The sequence below is a fragment of the Emericellopsis atlantica genome, assembly GCF_019669845.1.
Source record: "Emericellopsis atlantica unplaced genomic scaffold F5Z01scaffold_24, whole genome shotgun sequence".
Lineage (NCBI taxonomy): Eukaryota > Fungi > Ascomycota > Sordariomycetes > Hypocreales > Bionectriaceae > Emericellopsis > Emericellopsis atlantica.
In genome coordinates this window covers 303,204-320,329 of record NW_025764726.1, presented here as the reverse complement: position 1 = coordinate 320,329, position 17,126 = coordinate 303,204, and the positions used below count along the sequence as shown (strand labels likewise).

General features: G+C 58.2%; 7 protein-coding genes across 7 annotated transcripts; 3 read left to right on the top strand and 4 right to left on the bottom strand.

Moving 5' to 3' along the window:
• Positions 1 to 1,458: 1,458 nt before the first annotated feature.
• F5Z01DRAFT_662454 (DNA-directed RNA polymerase III complex subunit Rpc37) lies at positions 1,459 to 2,879 on the top strand. Its single transcript, XM_046263950.1, has one exon. It carries the CDS (start codon positions 1,528 to 1,530, stop codon positions 2,761 to 2,763), a length of 1,236 nt encoding a protein of 411 aa, XP_046115860.1. The 5' UTR covers positions 1,459 to 1,527; the 3' UTR covers positions 2,764 to 2,879.
• A 267-nt stretch (positions 2,880 to 3,146) lies between these two features.
• On the bottom strand, positions 3,147 to 5,748 carry F5Z01DRAFT_626472 (topoisomerase II-associated protein PAT1; the record flags this gene model as incomplete). The annotated part of the gene is made up of 3 exons (XM_046261481.1): positions 3,147 to 3,435; positions 3,500 to 4,948; positions 5,000 to 5,748. The coding sequence occupies 3 exons, from the start codon at positions 5,746 to 5,748 to the stop codon at positions 3,147 to 3,149; spliced, it is 2,487 nt and encodes an 828-aa protein (XP_046115859.1).
• Positions 5,749 to 7,570: 1,822 nt separating this feature from the next.
• Positions 7,571 to 8,200, bottom strand: F5Z01DRAFT_676506 (methyltransferase domain-containing protein; the record flags this gene model as incomplete). Its single annotated transcript, XM_046265262.1, has 1 exon — positions 7,571 to 8,200. The coding sequence occupies one exon, from the start codon at positions 8,198 to 8,200 to the stop codon at positions 7,571 to 7,573; it is 630 nt and encodes a 209-aa protein (XP_046115858.1).
• A 2,129-nt stretch (positions 8,201 to 10,329) lies between these two features.
• On the bottom strand, positions 10,330 to 11,512 carry F5Z01DRAFT_258389 (uncharacterized protein). The gene is made up of 2 exons (XM_046258558.1): positions 10,848 to 11,512; positions 10,330 to 10,788 (listed from the first exon to the last, which is right to left on the bottom strand). The coding sequence occupies exons 1-2, from the start codon at positions 11,208 to 11,210 to the stop codon at positions 10,456 to 10,458; spliced, it is 696 nt and encodes a 231-aa protein (XP_046115857.1). The 5' UTR covers positions 11,211 to 11,512; the 3' UTR covers positions 10,330 to 10,455.
• Positions 11,513 to 12,211: 699 nt separating this feature from the next.
• On the top strand, positions 12,212 to 13,698 carry F5Z01DRAFT_626732 (nucleotide-diphospho-sugar transferase; the record flags this gene model as incomplete). Its single annotated transcript, XM_046261500.1, has 4 exons — positions 12,212 to 12,262; positions 12,338 to 12,547; positions 12,578 to 13,577; positions 13,631 to 13,698. 4 exons carry the CDS (start codon positions 12,212 to 12,214, stop codon positions 13,696 to 13,698), a joined length of 1,329 nt encoding a protein of 442 aa, XP_046115856.1.
• Positions 13,699 to 13,877: 179 nt separating this feature from the next.
• On the bottom strand, positions 13,878 to 14,767 carry F5Z01DRAFT_662445 (37S ribosomal protein S12). Its single transcript, XM_046263949.1, has 2 exons — positions 14,108 to 14,767; positions 13,878 to 14,045 (listed from the first exon to the last, which is right to left on the bottom strand). The coding sequence occupies exons 1-2, from the start codon at positions 14,558 to 14,560 to the stop codon at positions 13,971 to 13,973; spliced, it is 528 nt and encodes a 175-aa protein (XP_046115855.1). The 5' UTR covers positions 14,561 to 14,767; the 3' UTR covers positions 13,878 to 13,970.
• On the top strand, positions 14,767 to 16,530 carry F5Z01DRAFT_662442 (acyl-CoA dehydrogenase). Its single transcript, XM_046263948.1, has 2 exons — positions 14,767 to 16,349; positions 16,406 to 16,530. Exons 1-2 carry the CDS (start codon positions 15,049 to 15,051, stop codon positions 16,449 to 16,451), a joined length of 1,347 nt encoding a protein of 448 aa, XP_046115854.1. The 5' UTR covers positions 14,767 to 15,048; the 3' UTR covers positions 16,452 to 16,530.
• The last annotated feature ends 596 nt before the right edge of the window (positions 16,531 to 17,126 follow it).

The following is a 17,126-nucleotide window of genomic DNA, read 5'->3' as shown; positions in this document are numbered from 1 at the left end:
CACGTCCCGCAACAAAGTGTGCTGCCCAGAAAATGGTCTTTTCAAATTTGAACCAGTCATGCTGGGGGCACAGCGTGAGTTGCCGACGCGTAACTATTTGCTTGGCTTTGAGCTTGGCAGGTCCCACGGATCGAGCAGTAGCCAGGCGCTTGCCTGGTGCCAGGGATTCGGAGTCTTAGATGGATAAGATCACAAGAGAGAGAGGCCAGTCCGTCCGGGGTGCTGGATGATATCACGGATTGTTTGCTCCGACGGGCAGTCCTCCTGGCCGCAGTGACATGTTCCAACTTAGTAGTGTAACGCTTTGAGGGTGGGCGTCTTCGAACTGTCTCTCGTCGAAAAGGTGTCGCTCTTGGCATGAGACTCAGCCTAGGAACGCGTTATACTGCCTAGTGCCACGCCGCCACGAGTGAGTGGCAACGCTGGCTCTAATGAGGATAAGATTTGGTGCACTTGCCGGCAGAAGTGCCAATAGTATCGACACTACTCTTGAGCTCCCCCGATATTCGAGATTCGAACCTCAAAAATCAGACGCCCAGCCAACATCGGCGGGCCTCCGACGCTCCGGCGCTCCGCGTACCCCACGGAAGATGCCGAGCCCTTGGCGGGGAAAGATGACCTCTCAAGGCGAGCCTACTGGACTTGGCATGGCAAACGAAGCCGGGGCCTGTTGGTGCGTAACCCCAAGAGCATCCGCGTGGCGGCGATGAATCGTCAATCAGGATTCAGGAAGAGCCAGTCTGCCAGGAAGTGGCGTAGAGCATGTAAATTTCGACGTGTCTCAGCTGAGCTTGCGGAGGCTTGGTATGCTGCAGCTACGGCCAGTCAAATCTGACAGCAGCAGGATGACGACGAGTGGATTTTGTTGGGCAGCGAATCGCGGTCCTTCGGTGGCTTCCCCTTTGGACGCTGCCGCTGGTATGTAATTGGGTATCGGATGCTTGTCGATAAAATAAGCAACAAGATAACGGTGCCTAGCGTCGGAATGAGCGAGTCTGTGAGACGTGGTCGAGTCTCTCGTCGAGTCGTTAGAGCAACAAATGTGTCGATGTCTTGGGTTTCATTCCCACCCCGACACGCTGGACCAGAAATGCAGAACAGAAATAACACCACGTTGCTCAGTCGATCTAGGGTACCATTGAAGGAAGGCCTTGCCTTGCATCCCACCCCTTGCAGGCTGGGAATCTTGGATGGGTCGTCTCCGTTTCTCACTAGCGAAGGACACGCGAAGGACACGCGAAGGACACGCGAGAATGAGATATCGCGGGTAGGCGGCACGATCTGATTCTGGCATGAGGAATCAAGAGGCTCGTGAGGGGGAGATACCGTCCACGGCGCAGGGTAAGCCAGAGCGCTGTGGGCATGGTTGACCAGGAGCCATAAGATAGAGTAGATAAGATAAGATAAGATACGTAATTTTGCTGCTATGCTCGACCCCCACCATAGAAAGCTCTCCCACCATGTCGACTGTACATACAGGCAGGTCCATCATCAATAGTAGACACCCATTGCAACCCAATCCTCGCCATGGCGAAGCCCGTCGATTTCGCCAAGATGGACGTCGATCCGCCCCAGGACGAAGAAGACGACCCCATCACCGCCACCTACCCCGTCTTCCTCAACCCAGCCCTCCCCGCCGGCCGCCGCCTCCTCGTCCTCCAGCAGCCCAACCGCACCGACTCGCAGCACCCGCGCGCGCCGCCCACTGAGCTCCGTCTCAAGTCCCACGCGGGCATGGTAGAGGTCGACGTTCCACTGTCGAGCGACCCCGTCGTGTACGATCGAGAAAAGGGCCAGCGCTGGGGCCGCAGCCTGCACCAGTCCACGCAGATGAAGAGCGGTGGCAGTCACGGCTTGGCGGGCGGCTTTGGCTTTGGTGCCGTCCAGCAGAAACAGGGCGGTCGGAAGAAGCAGGAGGACGAGGACAATGACCTCATGATGGACTGGAACGAGGCTGTGCGGCAGGGCAAGGCACTAACCACCCAGACCCTGGGTGGCCAGTACCCGGATACAAACGAGGTGCAGTACATGGTGGGCGTATTTCAGGGCCAGAATCTGCACATCACACCCGTCTCGTCGCTCGTCCACCTCCGGCCGCAGCTGCACCACATTGACGCGACGACGCATCTGGAGAAGAGGGCGGCGGGAGAGGCCAGTGCGACCGGGGGCGCAGGCGGTGCCGGGGCTGGCGCTGCTGGTGCTGCGGGCGGCGCAAAAGCCATCCATATGACGATAAAAACGACGACGGATGGCGAGGCGGCGACCACGGAGACCATGGCGGACCGACTACGCGCCGTGCAGAGTGAGCCGTGGCGCAAACTGCGCTACACGGACGAGAACGAAGAGGCCGCGTGGGACATGTACAACGAGTCGCTCTTCTTGCAGAACCCGGCGAGCGGCGAGCCTCCAGCAGACGGCGACGAGGCCGAGGCCGTCGACAAGGGCAAGAAGAAGGAGGGCGCCGCTGAGGACGACGAGGGCGAGGCCAAGAAGGCCGCCATCCCCGAGGGATCCAAGTTGGCTGAGCACGTCCCGCACTTTTCCACCAAATGGGGCGACAAGGAGTTGCTCGAAGCCATCAGCGGCATCAAGAAGCAGGAACAGGACGAGCCCGTGGAAACCCTCAAGCCAGAGGTCAAGAAACCCGTGGTGCCAAAAGCCTCTGAACCCGCGGCGGAACCGGCCAGGCCGAGAGCGACGCGGACACGAGGCGGCGCCGCCGCCGTGGCTGGCGCGAGACGCGGTGGACGGCCAAAGGCGTGAAAGCGGCGAGACGTGATCTGTACATTTATACATATATCCATCAACGAGCATTGCACGGCGCAGGGAACAAATGAAATATTTGGGAAATCATGATTCGCAGAAAAAGAGACAGTCTATCAAGACGGACTGCCAGGTTATGCGCTGACTGCACGAGCATTTCGCTTCCCATGAGTTGAATCCATATCATACACCGTGATTTTTGTTGTTCTCTGCCATTTGAGCCTCGTCTCTTCAAATCCAGGCCCACGGTGGTCGGAGCCCAACCCTTCCACACGCTTTCAATGGCATTTATCAAATCCCCCTCGCAAAATGCAGACACACCATCCCAGCACCCAACCAAACCCTGTAGTCGTTGCAAAAGGTCATTCACTAAATATACTCGGCTACTGCAACAGCTCCACGTCCAAGCCAATGGAGCGCATGAACAGGTTCACACTGCCGAGACGGTCGCTCGCCATGGCGGGCGGCAGCGTCTTGGACAGCTGGACCGTGTCAAGGACGCGGTCTTTGACGGCCAGCACGAGGCGTGTCTGCTGGTCGTGGGAGGCGGTGACACCCATCGCGGCGAGGAGCTGCCAGACGTAGACGTCTTCGCCGGTGTTGACGCTGCCGGGGAAAATGTAGGGCAGCGACGGCTCGAGTTTGTTGAACAAGGTCTCGAAAGTGCGATCCCTGGTCAAATGTCAGTACCGTTTCACAAAAAGACAACTGCCGCACACAGGAGGAGTCAACGTACCACTTCTCCCACTGCTCGGGGTTGCCGGCGCCCGTCTGCTTGAGCAACACGGCGCGGCTCAGGATGAGGGTAAGCATCGAGACACCGATCCTCGTCTTGGCAATCGTGTCAATGGGCAGTTTCATGGCGACCAGGTTAAGGACGCCATCGACAATGTCGAGGCCGGTCTCGTTAAAGTACCCCATGAGCGAGGGCATAACCGTGGAGATAAACAGCTCGACGTTCTCGCGTGTGCGTGCGTTGAGTGTCGTGTCCGCGCTGACCACGGCCTCTTGGACAACGTCGAGCTGGTCGAGGTGGTAGATGATGAGGGTCAGAATGGTCGTACGCTTCTCAAAGTCCAGATGAGGGAAGATTCGGGGAATGGCCTTCTTGCCCTTGGCGCAGGACAGGAAAGCGATGAAGGGGTGGGGGACAATCTCGTCGACGGGCGCGTGCACTTGCAGCTCGTCCCAGAGTTGGGCAATAAGAGTGTCGAGCTGAATCTTCCACTCGGCATGCTGCGTGCGGAGTTCGTCATCGGCTGTCTCGCTCATGGGCGGTGGGATCATGCGCACATGGTCTTCAATCTTCATCAGCGTGTTGTACACCTTCTCAACGGCCCTCAGCACGGCTCTACGGTTGAGACCGGTGTGGGTAGGCTTCTTGGCGCTGCTCGGGCGCTGCGTCTCACTGTCGTTCCGCTTGATGTTCAGGAGAGGCTTTGGTGTCTTCGCGTTGCTGAACGAGATCTTGCCCAGGCTGCCGGCGATCACCAGCTGGGGGTTCTTGGGCTTGTTCTTGGCTGCCTCCACGGCTCTTTGCACCTGCTGCTCCATGCGCTGGAAGTGGTTCTCGGCGGGGCGACCGTGCCTCCTGAGGCCACCGTGACGGCCGCCAGTCTGGAACAAGTAGGTCTGGGCAAAGTTGCTGAGGGGTTGCGTCGGGTTCTGACGTTGCCCAGCGCGAATGTGGCTGTAGACCTGGTAGTAAAAGTCCTCGGCAATGGACGTGTCCGTGTCGCGCTCGGCTGGGTTACCGGTGGCGGACACAAGCTGCTGGAGTTGAATGCGAGTGATAAAGTTCTTGTCTTGAGGAGTCATCAGGCCATTATCCTTGGACAGCAGCCAGATCTTGTGGTTGCGCTTGGCTCTCTTCGTCTCCTGATCAAGGAAGGCGGCCTTCTCCTCCTCGGACATTTGGTTGAACTGCGGGTGTTGCTGCAACTGGCCCATCTTGGGGAGGGATCCCTGGGACGGGTGAGGCTGGTGGCCCATGGCGATGCGTGCGGCATCCCCAGACAGTCGGTTCGGGTTCTGAAGAATCTGGGTAGGCTGAGCGGGAGGAGCCTGCTGCTGAGCAGGAGGCGTAGCCTTGTTGGGCTGGCCGCTCTGGGGGCGCTGAAGGATCGTCACTGGTTGCGCTTGGCCTTGCTGAGGCGTAGTAACTTGTTGCTGGAGCTGCTGCAGGCTCTGGAGAGGATACTGCTGCTGCTGCTGCTGCTGCTGTTGCTGGTAAAACTGTTGCTGCTGCTGCTGAAAGCCAGGCGGGGGTGGTGTATGACGATATTCCTGAGGCGGCGCCTGGGATGCGGGCTTGGGCTGTCGCATGGCTGCCTCCACCTCTTCCAAGCTCATGATCTTCCGGCTCGCCGGGGGTTGAGCTGGTGGCTGGGACGCATGCTGGGGCGCGTATTGGGCCTGCGGCGACGGAGCGGCGTGTTGCGCAGCGGCCTTGGAAGGTCCAATACCCCAGATGCTCCGATCCACGTTCAGGTCAGGCATAGCCTCGGGCTCCCTGTACTTCTCGTAGCCCGTGCGGGCGGGCTGATACGCTTGCTGTATCGGCTGGCTGGCATAGTAGGCAGCCTGAGACTGCGGCGGCTGATGATATTGGTTCAGAGACTGCTGCTGGACGGGACGCGCAGTGGGCTGCTGGCGATCGAACCGCATGTGCTCCTCCTCAATGGCACCAGAGACCTTGGCCGTCTGACCGAAGAAGTCAAAGTCTTTTCCCACCTTGCCCGCCGAAGGGGCTCCGCCGTGGCTGGGGGCAGGCGCAGCTCCTGACCCTCCGCCAAAGGTGTCGTCGTTGAAGGCATCGTCAGCGTCGTCAAGCTGGTCGCCGAGACCGTCGTATGTGTCTTCAAACTCGAGGGCGTCGTCGACGTCAGCGTTCCGGCCGGACAGGCCAGCAAAGGGGTCGTGGGCCTGGGAAAAGCCAGGCTGGGCCTTGTCATGGCCGCTGGTGTCGAAGCCGAAGAAAGACATGGTGTGAACGGGTTGAATAAAACTGGTAGCTATTGTACTGGGCTGGTCAGCTAGGTTCCGTTGCAAATTTGGTCCACGTCTGGAGAAGCGATGTGTGGCAGGCCTGGAAGGGATCAGGACTGCAGGGCAATCTGCAGTGGGGCTCGATGATGATGACGCTAAAGAGCTCCCCCTCGTTGGCAGAGAGAGCTCTTGCGCTGCATCCAACGGCGAGCGCCTCTGATCCAGGACAGTCTGGCTCGTTCGTCAAGAGATCGAGTCATTCGGAGACTCGAGGTGTCAGACGCCCAAGGATCAAGGCCGTGCCATGCCGCGTACAGCTGCCAACGTGTTCAACCTGCGAGGTGCAGTTGTTGCGTACCCCACGCCGCGCCGATGTCGCCTTCTCCCAGACTCAAGAATGCGACTTACCACTAGGTGGATGATTTTTCTGCTAAAAAGAATGTTTGACTCAAATCGATCATTGTGCTGCCGCCGACGGTGGAGGAAGTATGGGCTGATTGATTGGGAGCGAGTCCTGATAGCTCTGTTTCCGCTTCGTTGCTTCGAGGCCGTGTGCGTTCATTCGACTGGAGCAAGGGTGCAATAGCCGCCTGATCGGCGCTAGGGCAAAGTTCGAGAGGAGCTGCCGGAGCTGGCGGGATGCTTCGATAGATGCTGATCTTGGACGCGGCGTCGCGACGAGATCTCTTTCATCCGTCGATGGCTCTGTGGAATTTGCTCGCAGCGGTTGCGGTTCTATCGGGCGCACGATGGCTGCCGGTGATTGGCTCGTTGTTGCTTAGTAAACAGCACGTGACACTCCAACATCTCCGTACCCCTCGATAAACTCATCAGACACTCTCGGTCGCTGGCTGGAGTAACATTGGCTTTGCTTCAACTGTGTTCAGTGCAATAGGTATGCAACTACCACATGCTGCTGCAAGCTTCTGCGCGCTTTCGTGGTTGATTGAGCGTCTTCTGGTCTGACACCAGAACCCTGGTCCTTGACTCCTGGTAGGTGGGCAAATGGATCAGATCTCGACCTCGACCTACCCTACATGACACGCATCGCTGCGCCGACTAGGAGACAACCTGGGCACCTTGTGATGAATCGTTCATGCACGTCCTTATAATCAGATGCTTGGAGGTGTGAACCTTTCAAACTAGTCACGGACACTGTAGTCACGTTGCAACGAGGCACAGATCCTGTCCGTCACGTGAAGTCTTCTCCAACTCGCCCACCAACGGACGTCAATGTACCACGTCTCGACTGTGCGACGTCAAAACCGCAGATTATAACTTTCTAAGTTTCAATCGCTGGAATGGCTATGGACCCAAGCTAACACCAGAATCGCTATCCACCACATCAAAGCGAGGAACTCCGGAACCCAGCCAAATATCCGAGCAAATCGAGCTACGCGAAAACGGCCAGAGGCTAGAGCGTCAAGTTCACATCACAAGTTTCAATTGTCATTGTGTATCATCATATCATATCATATCCCAGAAGCACCCATCATCGTCGCTGCCCGTGCGCGAGGAGCGTGGCGGCGCCGCGCGCAGTTCAGGTAAGGAAACACACAACCAAAGCACCGAGCAAAAGATCGCACGAATGGACACCCATGGCGTTCCCTAGAACCGGGATAGGCCAATGGAAAGGGTGCCGGAGAGGAGAGGCAGGACACTCAATTTCATGAAGCGTGGGCCTGGTTCCCCAACAGAATCGCTGCTTTACCTGTGCTCTCGCGCAACCAAGTCGTGTGTGTCACTCATGCTTGTTCACACGGGGAACATCACCATCAATCATCATCATCGTCGTCACGAACGAATCGCCACACGCGCATCACGAGAGAACCTTGAGCACGACCATGCGGGCCTTGACGTCCGCCTTGCGGCGGTAGTCCTCGAGCTCCTTGCTGATGAGTTGTACCCGGCCCTGGTTGACGAGGCTCTCAATCTTGGCCTCGTAGCCGCCCGACTCGTAGATGCTGCCGAGGATGGTGGACACGACGAAGCCGTTGGGCTTGGTGATGCGGACAAACTCGTCGAGGGCGACGGGGCCGACGTGGCCCTGCGTGAGGGTGCCGACGCAGCAGATGGCGTCGTAGGAGTTGTCCTTGTGCGCCAGCTGCGTCGAGAGGTCGGCGGTGTCCAGGTGGCGGTAGACGCCCGCCTTGCGGGCAATGTCCAGCATGCCGGGGGACAGGTCGACGCCGTCCACCTTCTGGGCACCGAGCTGGGCGAGGGCGATGCCGGCGAGGCCGGTGCCGCAGCCGGCGTCGAGGATCTCAATGTCGGACTGGATGGACGGGGTGCCGAGGTGCTTCAGGACGTGGGCCGCCGCCAGCACGGGGCCGACGTAGTCCTGGTCCTCCTTGGCCATCTCCTTATCGTAAGAAGCGGCCCACTCATCGTAGAGGGCCTTGGTCTCGTTGACACTGGTGGCCCCGTAGGCGCGAGAGAGCTGAGACATGGTGAAGGTAGTAAGGTGGTTGTGTAGTGGTAAGGTACTGCAGGAGCAAGGGGTATGGTGAAGTGATATCTGGCGAGGAAGACGCAGGAGAAACAGCGTGAGCACCGAGCCTATTTAACCACCTGGCGGAGGACTGGACGCGCCAGGCGAGCTGAGAGTAGAGACCACCTTACCTCGCCTTGCTACGTCAGTTGCCCACCCACCCAGTGGAGTCTGAGGCTAATTACTTACACACTTACATACGTACGTAGGTACATGGAGTACAAGCTTCGGAAGAGAACATTCCTGCTCGGACACCTCGCGGCCTTGCATGCTGCATGGAGCACGCACTTGTGTTGCTATGGACACGGAGGCCAGGGTCGTCATTCGTCCAAGATCAGCCGAGGGGAAGCTGAGCCGACGGGTGGCATGAACAGTCTAGGGAGGAAGAGCTCGACAGGCGAGCCAACGTCCTCAGCAATGGGGCGTGGGCGGGCAGGGATCGTCCCACGCAATCCACCCGCAGAGAGTCCGTCAAGGCCGGCAGCTAAGTATAGAGAGGGCACTGTACGTAGGATGGATCCCATGGCGCCACTCTCGGGCTCTAGTACAACGTGAAGATGTACATGGACCTGCCAAGCCTGGCGGACAAGGCCACGATGCCTCAGTTGAAGGGAAAGGGGTATCAGGTGGAAGCGGGGGCGGGGTCCTCGACTCCTCGCTCCCGTAGCCGACTTCAAAGGAGCAGAAGATCGGAGCTTACGGGTGGGGGGCAGCCACTGAGCGGTGGTCTGGGATGACGGGGGAGTTGTAGGAGGGTGACTATGTTCTTGTAGCGTGTGTTAAATATCGCAAGTCGTTTGCTGTCGATTGGGTTGGGGACTTGGGGTTGCATCGGCCGGTGAAGCGTCTGGTGTTGTTCGAGGTAAATTGACGTGGCGAGGCCTGCCTGCACGGTGAAAGTGGTAATCAGCTGGCAAGGCTTCGCTAGTCCAGGTTGATCTACTCAGAGACACGAGATGAACACGTTCTGTGCCTGCTGTTGCTCGCTGTTCAAGATCCAACCGAGCTATGTCACTGCCCGCCTGGCTGCTCCCTCCAGTCGTCAGTGACACCACGGTCAGCGGCGCGATGCATCGCCCGCATTAAATAGATCCCCTTCTCTCGCGTCGTCCAGTCAAAATCCCTGTCTCACCCTCCTTGAAGATGTCCCGCGAGCTCCAGCCCCGACCCGGTTTTTCAAGGAAAAGGCGCGGCTTGTCGGATTCGGTAAGCCAGAAGTTCATGTACTTACATTACGACTTGCCTTTGGCATTTTGTCCACCTGTCCTGAGCGCTCAGTAGGTACAAGAGGCCAGGTAGACGTAGGATTAGCCAGGCCAATTGACGGCCACGTCACAGTGGGCTCTTGCGCTGTCTGTTTGTGGGAACCAATGCATTGGATCGCGGCAGAGGCGCGAGTTGAAAGTTGAGGGGCGGCGACGACATGGCCTGCCCAGGCCCTGTCTGGACTCCTGACTAACCCGGCCTACCTCGGGTCGTGGCATGTCTCGATCGCAATCATTTTCTCGACCCAAAAAGCGCTGGGATCGGATTTAGCTTTGCTGGGATGAGGCGCGCCCTGAATCCCCGGCGCATGCCGTTGAACGGCGCCGTGATCTTCGGTGATCCGGCACCGTCTCGGTGTCCCCACCACGGGAGGATGCAACGGACACGGACGTGAGGGGCAGGGCTGTTTGGAAAGCACCTAGGGAGAAGTGGACGATGAATAAAGTAAAGCGCTCACGCTTGGAATAAGATCACAAGTCTTAGAAGTCGACCTGCTACCTTTAGCTGCGATTTGATGTCCTGCAGGCGCACCAAGGCGACCGGTGTGATGTTCGGGTCTGGGACATGGGACATGCAGCATGAAGGTATCGCCAGTCGGTACCGCAGGGCGACCCAGATTGACGTAGAGGGCCACAATCCGGCATCAAGACAATGAAAAAGAATTGAGTGTCATATTTGAACATTAGACTACACATTACTCGCTTTTGGAAAGAAATGAGACCTCGTGGGAAGAGTATTGTGAGTCTTCAACCATGTCGACGGTACGTGACAGAGGTGGAGAGCGCGGGGCTACTGGAGTCTGGACTGACTCTCATCAATTGACCGGTCTTGAGACGCAGTATTAACCTTCGATCACGACTTTTGGATCAGTCGCCTCTCAGAAACCGTGCGCTTGCAGCCCCCTAAGCCAGCCTCATGGGAGATCATGTATCGCAACAACCTGCCCTTCAGATATTCTCTCGCAGGTACCTGAGAAATTTCCATAGCCGCGATCCCGGTTCCAGATCGTCCGGGCAGGTGTCACTCTCGACGTGCTGGAGGAGACCGCTCATCTTCTTGAATGTCCTGTCGCAAGGCGGGCATTCAAACTTATACACAGCGTCGTTGGTGATATAATAGTCGCATACGTAGCACTCATTAGCATAGTTGACAATGTCCCACTCGTCGACAGGTGCAGCACACGCTCCGGGCTCCAGGTGTAGAAGCATGGCCGAGTAGGTTGCGAAAGACCGAGGGCAGCCGAAGCAAATCAATGACTTCTCATCATGTTTTCGGAGATGCTACATCCATGTTAGAAGACTGGACTTGACCAAGGTCGAGCGGTGCGCTGGGTACCTACAGCCTTGAGGTTATGCTCAGAGTCATTGTACTTCCTACACACCGAGCACATGTAATGCGCCCATCGATCATGGTCGTCGAGGTCGTCGGACGTTTCGAAATTGATCCTGCAGGGAATGCAGCGGTGATGCACTCTTTCAAAGTGTCGCTCCAGGTCACTGTTGTTCTCAAAGTCCACCACATCATCGCAGTAAGGGCAGGCATCGTGCGCGTAGGAGTTGCGCACGTGTTGCTCCCACGCTGAGTGAGAGCCAAAGGGTCTGTCGCATCTCCAGCAATAGACGTGACGGCTAGACTGGCGATGGTGTTGGCCCAAAGCCACGTCGGACGTGAAGTATCGGTCGCAAGTATGGCAGTACGCCATTGGGGGCAATGATTACTCAATTGATCAGCACGCAGGACTCAATTGACTGCGCAACTGGAATGCGTGAAGGAGATCAATGTCTGTCGTCCAGGCTCAGCAGCCATATCGGGTGCGCGGGTATGAAGATGAGGGACGCGACTGCTAATAAAAGATCCCCATCAGTCTGATCTCAAACCGCGCTTGTGGGAATGACCGCCAGAACAATTCTCGACTCTGTTCCATCCTCTTCCATGTTGTATTGACGGCCATTTTGTTTGACGAGGTCAGCGTCGGACCCACGTTGTGTTGGATTCTGATTGCATCGAAAACTCGTCGCCCTCACAAGCTACTGTAGGCACGCGCATGCTTGCCACGCGCCTATGCGCTCCAAACTACTTAGGTTGTTAGTAGACTAGGACCAGTACCAGAACGAGCCACGAGGCCGAACAGAGTGGCATAAACTACGCCAATCGCCTGTTGTAACAAACATTAATACAAACAATGGTCGGTGACGGTCTGACCAAGCGCAATTCTTGGCCGCATGGCAGTTTGACAGTTTCCCTGCTCACCTCGCCTTGCCATCCCTCCCTATGCGCTGTCCAGGGGTTGATTGCGTCGATACGAAGTCACACCCACAATTCGTGGCCTCCCAGTGACGAGTCCCTCCAGTCAAACCCAAAACACGCCCTCACGGTTCTCGATTCACCATCGCGCGCCGCCCCCTCTCCTCCCCCCATCAAACGATTCATTTCAAACCATCGGAATTCCGTCCGTTGAGCATTGGAAGTCCTGGTAGTTCGACAACAGAGCAATGAGTGCCTGAGCCAGCGACCCTTCTGAGACATCTGGCCAGGCCCTGTATTCGACCCTTCAAGTCCCTACCTTACGTTATCTTGCAACAGTTGGACGAGCCCCTGACTGATTCCCTTGTTCAACCGTCCTTCCTCCATCCGCACCATCCATCGCCCACCGCCACGCTGGCTTCAGAGAAAGACGCTTCCTCGCGTCCACCTGTCAGGATGATGGCAACAGGCAACACGCGCTTTGTGCGCTACATTGCCATTGCGCTTGTCGTAAGTCGAGGCCCACAGCTGCCGGCCACCCTGGGATCCCAAAGCTCAAGCTAATCACGCGACGTCCCGTCGTAGTTCCTCGGCGTATACTACTTCCTCTCGCACACCGACTACCAGAGCGTCGACATTAGGCCCGGCGGCCTCAACACTGGCGACGTCAAAGTCGACAATGGCGCCATCTCCCCCGAGGCTCCTGTGCAACCGGGCCCCGAATCGCCCGCCGAAGCCCCGATCAAGGAGGCGCCTGCTGCGCCCCAGGTCCAAGATACACCCGCAGAGCCTGCGGTCCACGCCGGCTACTCTGGATCCTCCAAGCTGCTGGAGGACCAGTTTGGCGCGGAGCACCCTCTGGCCATGAACCCTGGAGCTCCTGGCTGGAACAACCTCGAGGGCACCGACCCGGGCCCGCGCATGAACGCCACCTTTGTCACGCTGGCCCGCAACAGCGACGTCTGGGAGATTGCCAAGTCGATTCGCCAAGTCGAGGACCGCTTCAACAAACGCTTCAACTACGACTGGGTCTTCCTCAACGACAAGCCCTTTGACGACACGTTCAAACAGGTGACGAGCTCCCTCGTGTCCGGAAAGACGCACTATGGCGAGATCCCCGAGGAGCACTGGTCCTTCCCCGAGTGGATTGACCAGGAAAAGGCCAAGAAGGTGCGCGAGGACATGAAGCAGCGCGGCGTCATCTACGGCGACTCGGTCAGCTATCGCCACATGTGCCGCTACGAGTCCGGCTTCTTCTTCCGCCACCCCATTATGCTCAACTACGAGTACTACTGGCGCGTGGAGCCCAGCATCGAGCTCTACTGCGACCTGCACTACGACCCTTTCCGCGTCATGGTCGAGGAGAACAAGAAGTACAGCTTCGTACTCAGCCTCTACGAGTACCCAGAGACCATCCCCACGCTCTGGGACAGCACCAAGAAATTCATGAAGAACCACCCGGAGCACATTGCCGAGGGCAACTCGATGAAGTTCCTGAGTGACGACGGCGGCGACACCTACAACCGCTGCCACTTCTGGTCCAACTTTGAGGTCGGCAGCCTCGACTGGCTGCGCAGCGACGCCTACATTGACTTCTTCACCTCCCTCGACAAGGACGGCGGTTTCTTCTACGAGCGCTGGGGCGATGCCCCCGTGCACTCGATTGGCGCCGGCCTGCTCCTGCCCAAGGAGGAGATCAAGTTCTTCAACGACATTGCCTACTTTCACAACCCCTTCACGCACTGCCCTACCGGCGAGCAGACCCGTATTGACCTCAAGTGCCACTGCGACCCCCAGAAGAACTTTGACTGGAAGGGCTACTCATGTACGTTCTCCACCGCATCTGCCCCGGACGCGTTACTGACCACTGCTACACAGGCACCTCCCGTTACTTCGAGGCCAACGGTCTGGAGAAGCCCCAGGGCTGGGAGGAACAGAAGGGTTAAAAAAGGTTCCGGGATGAAATTGAAATTGTACTATATAGATCAAATTGGGCAGGGCGGATCAGGGTCATGGGACAGGTCCAATACGGTCTTTGACACGGACTGACGGTAGTAGAAACGGCGTCAAGGTGATGGCTGAGCATGTTTTGTTCATGTATACAAGAATGAACCAAGTCTTGTTGATCCACGGCTTCTTTGCTGTCTGTGTGTGCCTTGAATGTTTTATTTGTACAGTAGAGATACACGCTCCGTCATATGCTCGCTCCCCTCGTGCCTTAACCAACCGTCGCCTTCTTGGGCTTCTTTGATCCGTATTTACTCCTCGACGACACACGGTTCGCAATACCGCCCTGCATCATGTTAGCACCCGCCCACGATATCTCCCACAGCACGGGATAGTGGGGTTACTTACCAGATCCATCGCTCCACGGACCAGATGGTACCGCACACCAGGACAATCCTGTGACCGCCCGCCTCTCACCAACACGACGCTGTGCTGCTGGATGTTGTGACCCTCACCGGGGATGTACGCCGAAATGTGCGTCCCGGAACTGAGCTTGACACGCGCAATCTTGCGCTCGCCCGAGTTGGGCTTCTTGGGACGGACGACACCGACACGTAGACAGACACCCTTCATCGCGGGGCTCTGCGAGGCCGCCAGTGCAGGCGACGTGGCGTGGCGCGCCTTCTTGCCCTTGCGACAGCCGCGGAGGACCTGGTTGAGGGTGGCGGAGACGGGGGATGTCGTCGAAAAGGAGCGCTGCGGCGACGGATTGACGATGGTCCTGGGGAGGGCGGATGTGATTGTCGGCGCGAGACGCCGCGTCGGCGGGGAGAAGAGGTTGCGCAGTATTGAACCGACCATCTTGACGGTGTGGCACGGTCCTCGTCGTGGATCGGATCGGGTTGGTTGGTTGGGACCTGCGTCGCTGTCGCGCGTGAAGCTATCGCGGATCTCGAAATTCTGGGACAGCTGGTCACGTGGCTCGGCGGCCGAAATCCTCCGGTCGCCGGGACACTGCTGATGTCACATGCAAAGGGGCGTCGGGAAAACTGCGGCCATCGATCTCCACTGCTAGTCCGCCGCCCCGCGAAGTCGGCAGCCAGGCAGCTGGGGATGATGGTTACCCTCGGCTGAAGCGCTGGAGGGTCCATTCTTCCACCTCTCCAGCCGGGGCTCCATCGATCTGCCTGACCTCTGCGTACGCCGATGAATCGTCGATATTTCTCTTGCGTGGTTGTACCTCTCCTTCCTTTATTTGTCCCCGTGAGATTCATTCTGCCAATCTTGTAATCAGTGTAGACGCCTGTCTATTCCACCATTGGCTTAGAGCAACAGACGCCCTCCTCACAATGTCGTCTTCACTTACACGAGCCATGAGGCCAGCCGTCCGCGGCACACGCGCTCTCGTGTCCAAGACCACAACCAGCACCGCCTCCGCGACTCTGCGATCGAGCGTCGCCAGACCAGCGGCCGCGCGTGCCTTCACGACCACGTCCGTCCGCGCCCACGCCCAGCCCGTGGACATCTCCGACCTCACGCCCACGCCCATCACCCACCTCTCCGAGACCGAGGCCGCCATGGCGGACGCCGTCTCCAAGTTCGCCAACGAGGTTGTCCTCCCCAAGGCGCGCGACATGGACGAGGCCGAGTCGATGGACCCGGCCATTGTCAAGGCGCTCTTTGAGCAGGGCCTCATGGGCATCGAAATCCCCGAGGAGTTTGGCGGCGCGGGCATGAACTTCACGTCGGCCATTGTGGGCATCGAGGAGCTGGCGCGCGTCGACCCCAGCGTGAGCGTCATGGTCGACGTGCACAACACCCTCTGCAACACGGCCCTGCTCAACTACGGCAGCGACCACCTCAAGCAAAAGTGGCTGCCCCGGCTCGCCACCGACACGGTCGCCTCCTTCTGCCTGTCGGAGCCGGCCTCGGGCTCGGACGCGTTCGCCATGCAGACCAAGGCCACCGAGACGGCCGACGGCTTCTCCATCACCGGCGGCAAGATGTGGATCACAAACTCCATGGAGGCCGACTTCTTCATCGTCTTTGCCAACCTCGACCCCAGCAAGGGCTACCGCGGCATCACCGCCTTTGTCGTCGAAAAGGGCACCCCTGGCTTCGAGATTGCCAAGAAGGAGAAGAAGCTCGGCATCAAGGCCTCGTCCACGTGCGTCATCACCTTTGACGACGTCAAGATCCCCAAGGAGAACCTGCTCGGCGAGCGCGGCCACGGCTACAAGTACGCCATCTCCCTCCTCAACGAGGGCCGCATCGGCATCGCCGCGCAGATGACCGGCCTCGCGTGGGGCGCCTTTGACAACGCCGCCAAGTACGTCTGGAACGACCGCAAGCAGTTTGGCAGCCTCATTGGCGAGTTTCAGGGCATGCAGCACCAGCTCGCCCAGGCCTGGACCGAGATCGCCGCCGCCCGCGCCCTCGTGTACAACGCCGCCCGCAAGAAGGAGGCCGGCGAGGACTTTGTCAAGGACGCCGCCATGGCCAAGCTCTACGCGTCGCAGGTCGCGCAAAAGGTCAGCGGGCAGGCCATTGAGTGGATGGGCGGCATGGGCTTTGTGCGCGAGGGTCTCGCCGAGAAGTTCTGGCGCGACAGCAAGATTGGCGCCATCTACGAGGGCACCAGCAACATCCAGTGAGTTTTCTGTCTGCTGCCGACGTTGGGTCTTGCATGCTAATCATTTCCGACAGGTTGAATACCATCGCCAAGTTGTTGCAGAAGGAGTACACTCAATAACGGAACGACGTCTATGAACATGGAGTTGGGGCATATCACGGGCGTAGAATAGCATGAATACACTATTAGACAACCTACATCTGCATGTCGGTGAGACTTTCAACGATGCACATAATCAAGATCCTATTTTTCATTCTTACGCCCGCTTAGCCACTCGCTCGTCGGCCATCTCCAAACTGCCACCAAGATGAATGTGTCCCGCTGTGCTCTCTCTCTTAACTTCGCTTGGTCTTCATAATTCGTCCATGTCTACATCAGATATGCTCCCCCTCTAATCAAAGTCTCCAGTGTACGAGAAGCCCCGGAACTCTTCCTGCATGGCTTGCGAAAGAACTGCTTCTGTTAGCTACCTTCGAGAACGACGACTGGCGCGGGCTCCACTTACCAGACTGGACGGGTGTCAGAACAGGCGTCACGCTCGTGAATTCAGAGTCAAAGTTGCTCGTGTCCGTGGCGCTCTTGATCTGCGGCAGGAAGGGCGGCGCCACGCGCTTGTGGTAAATGTCCTCCCAGTTGATGTTGCGGAAGAACGGCTGGGACATGATCTCCTGCGCATCCGTCGGCCCACTGCCCAGCCGCTGGTCCACCTCGCGGGTCAGGAGCTTCTGCAGGATCGACACAGAGTCTCTAGGCATGTGGATCGGGTAGAGAGGCTCGTCAGCGAGAATCGCGTCG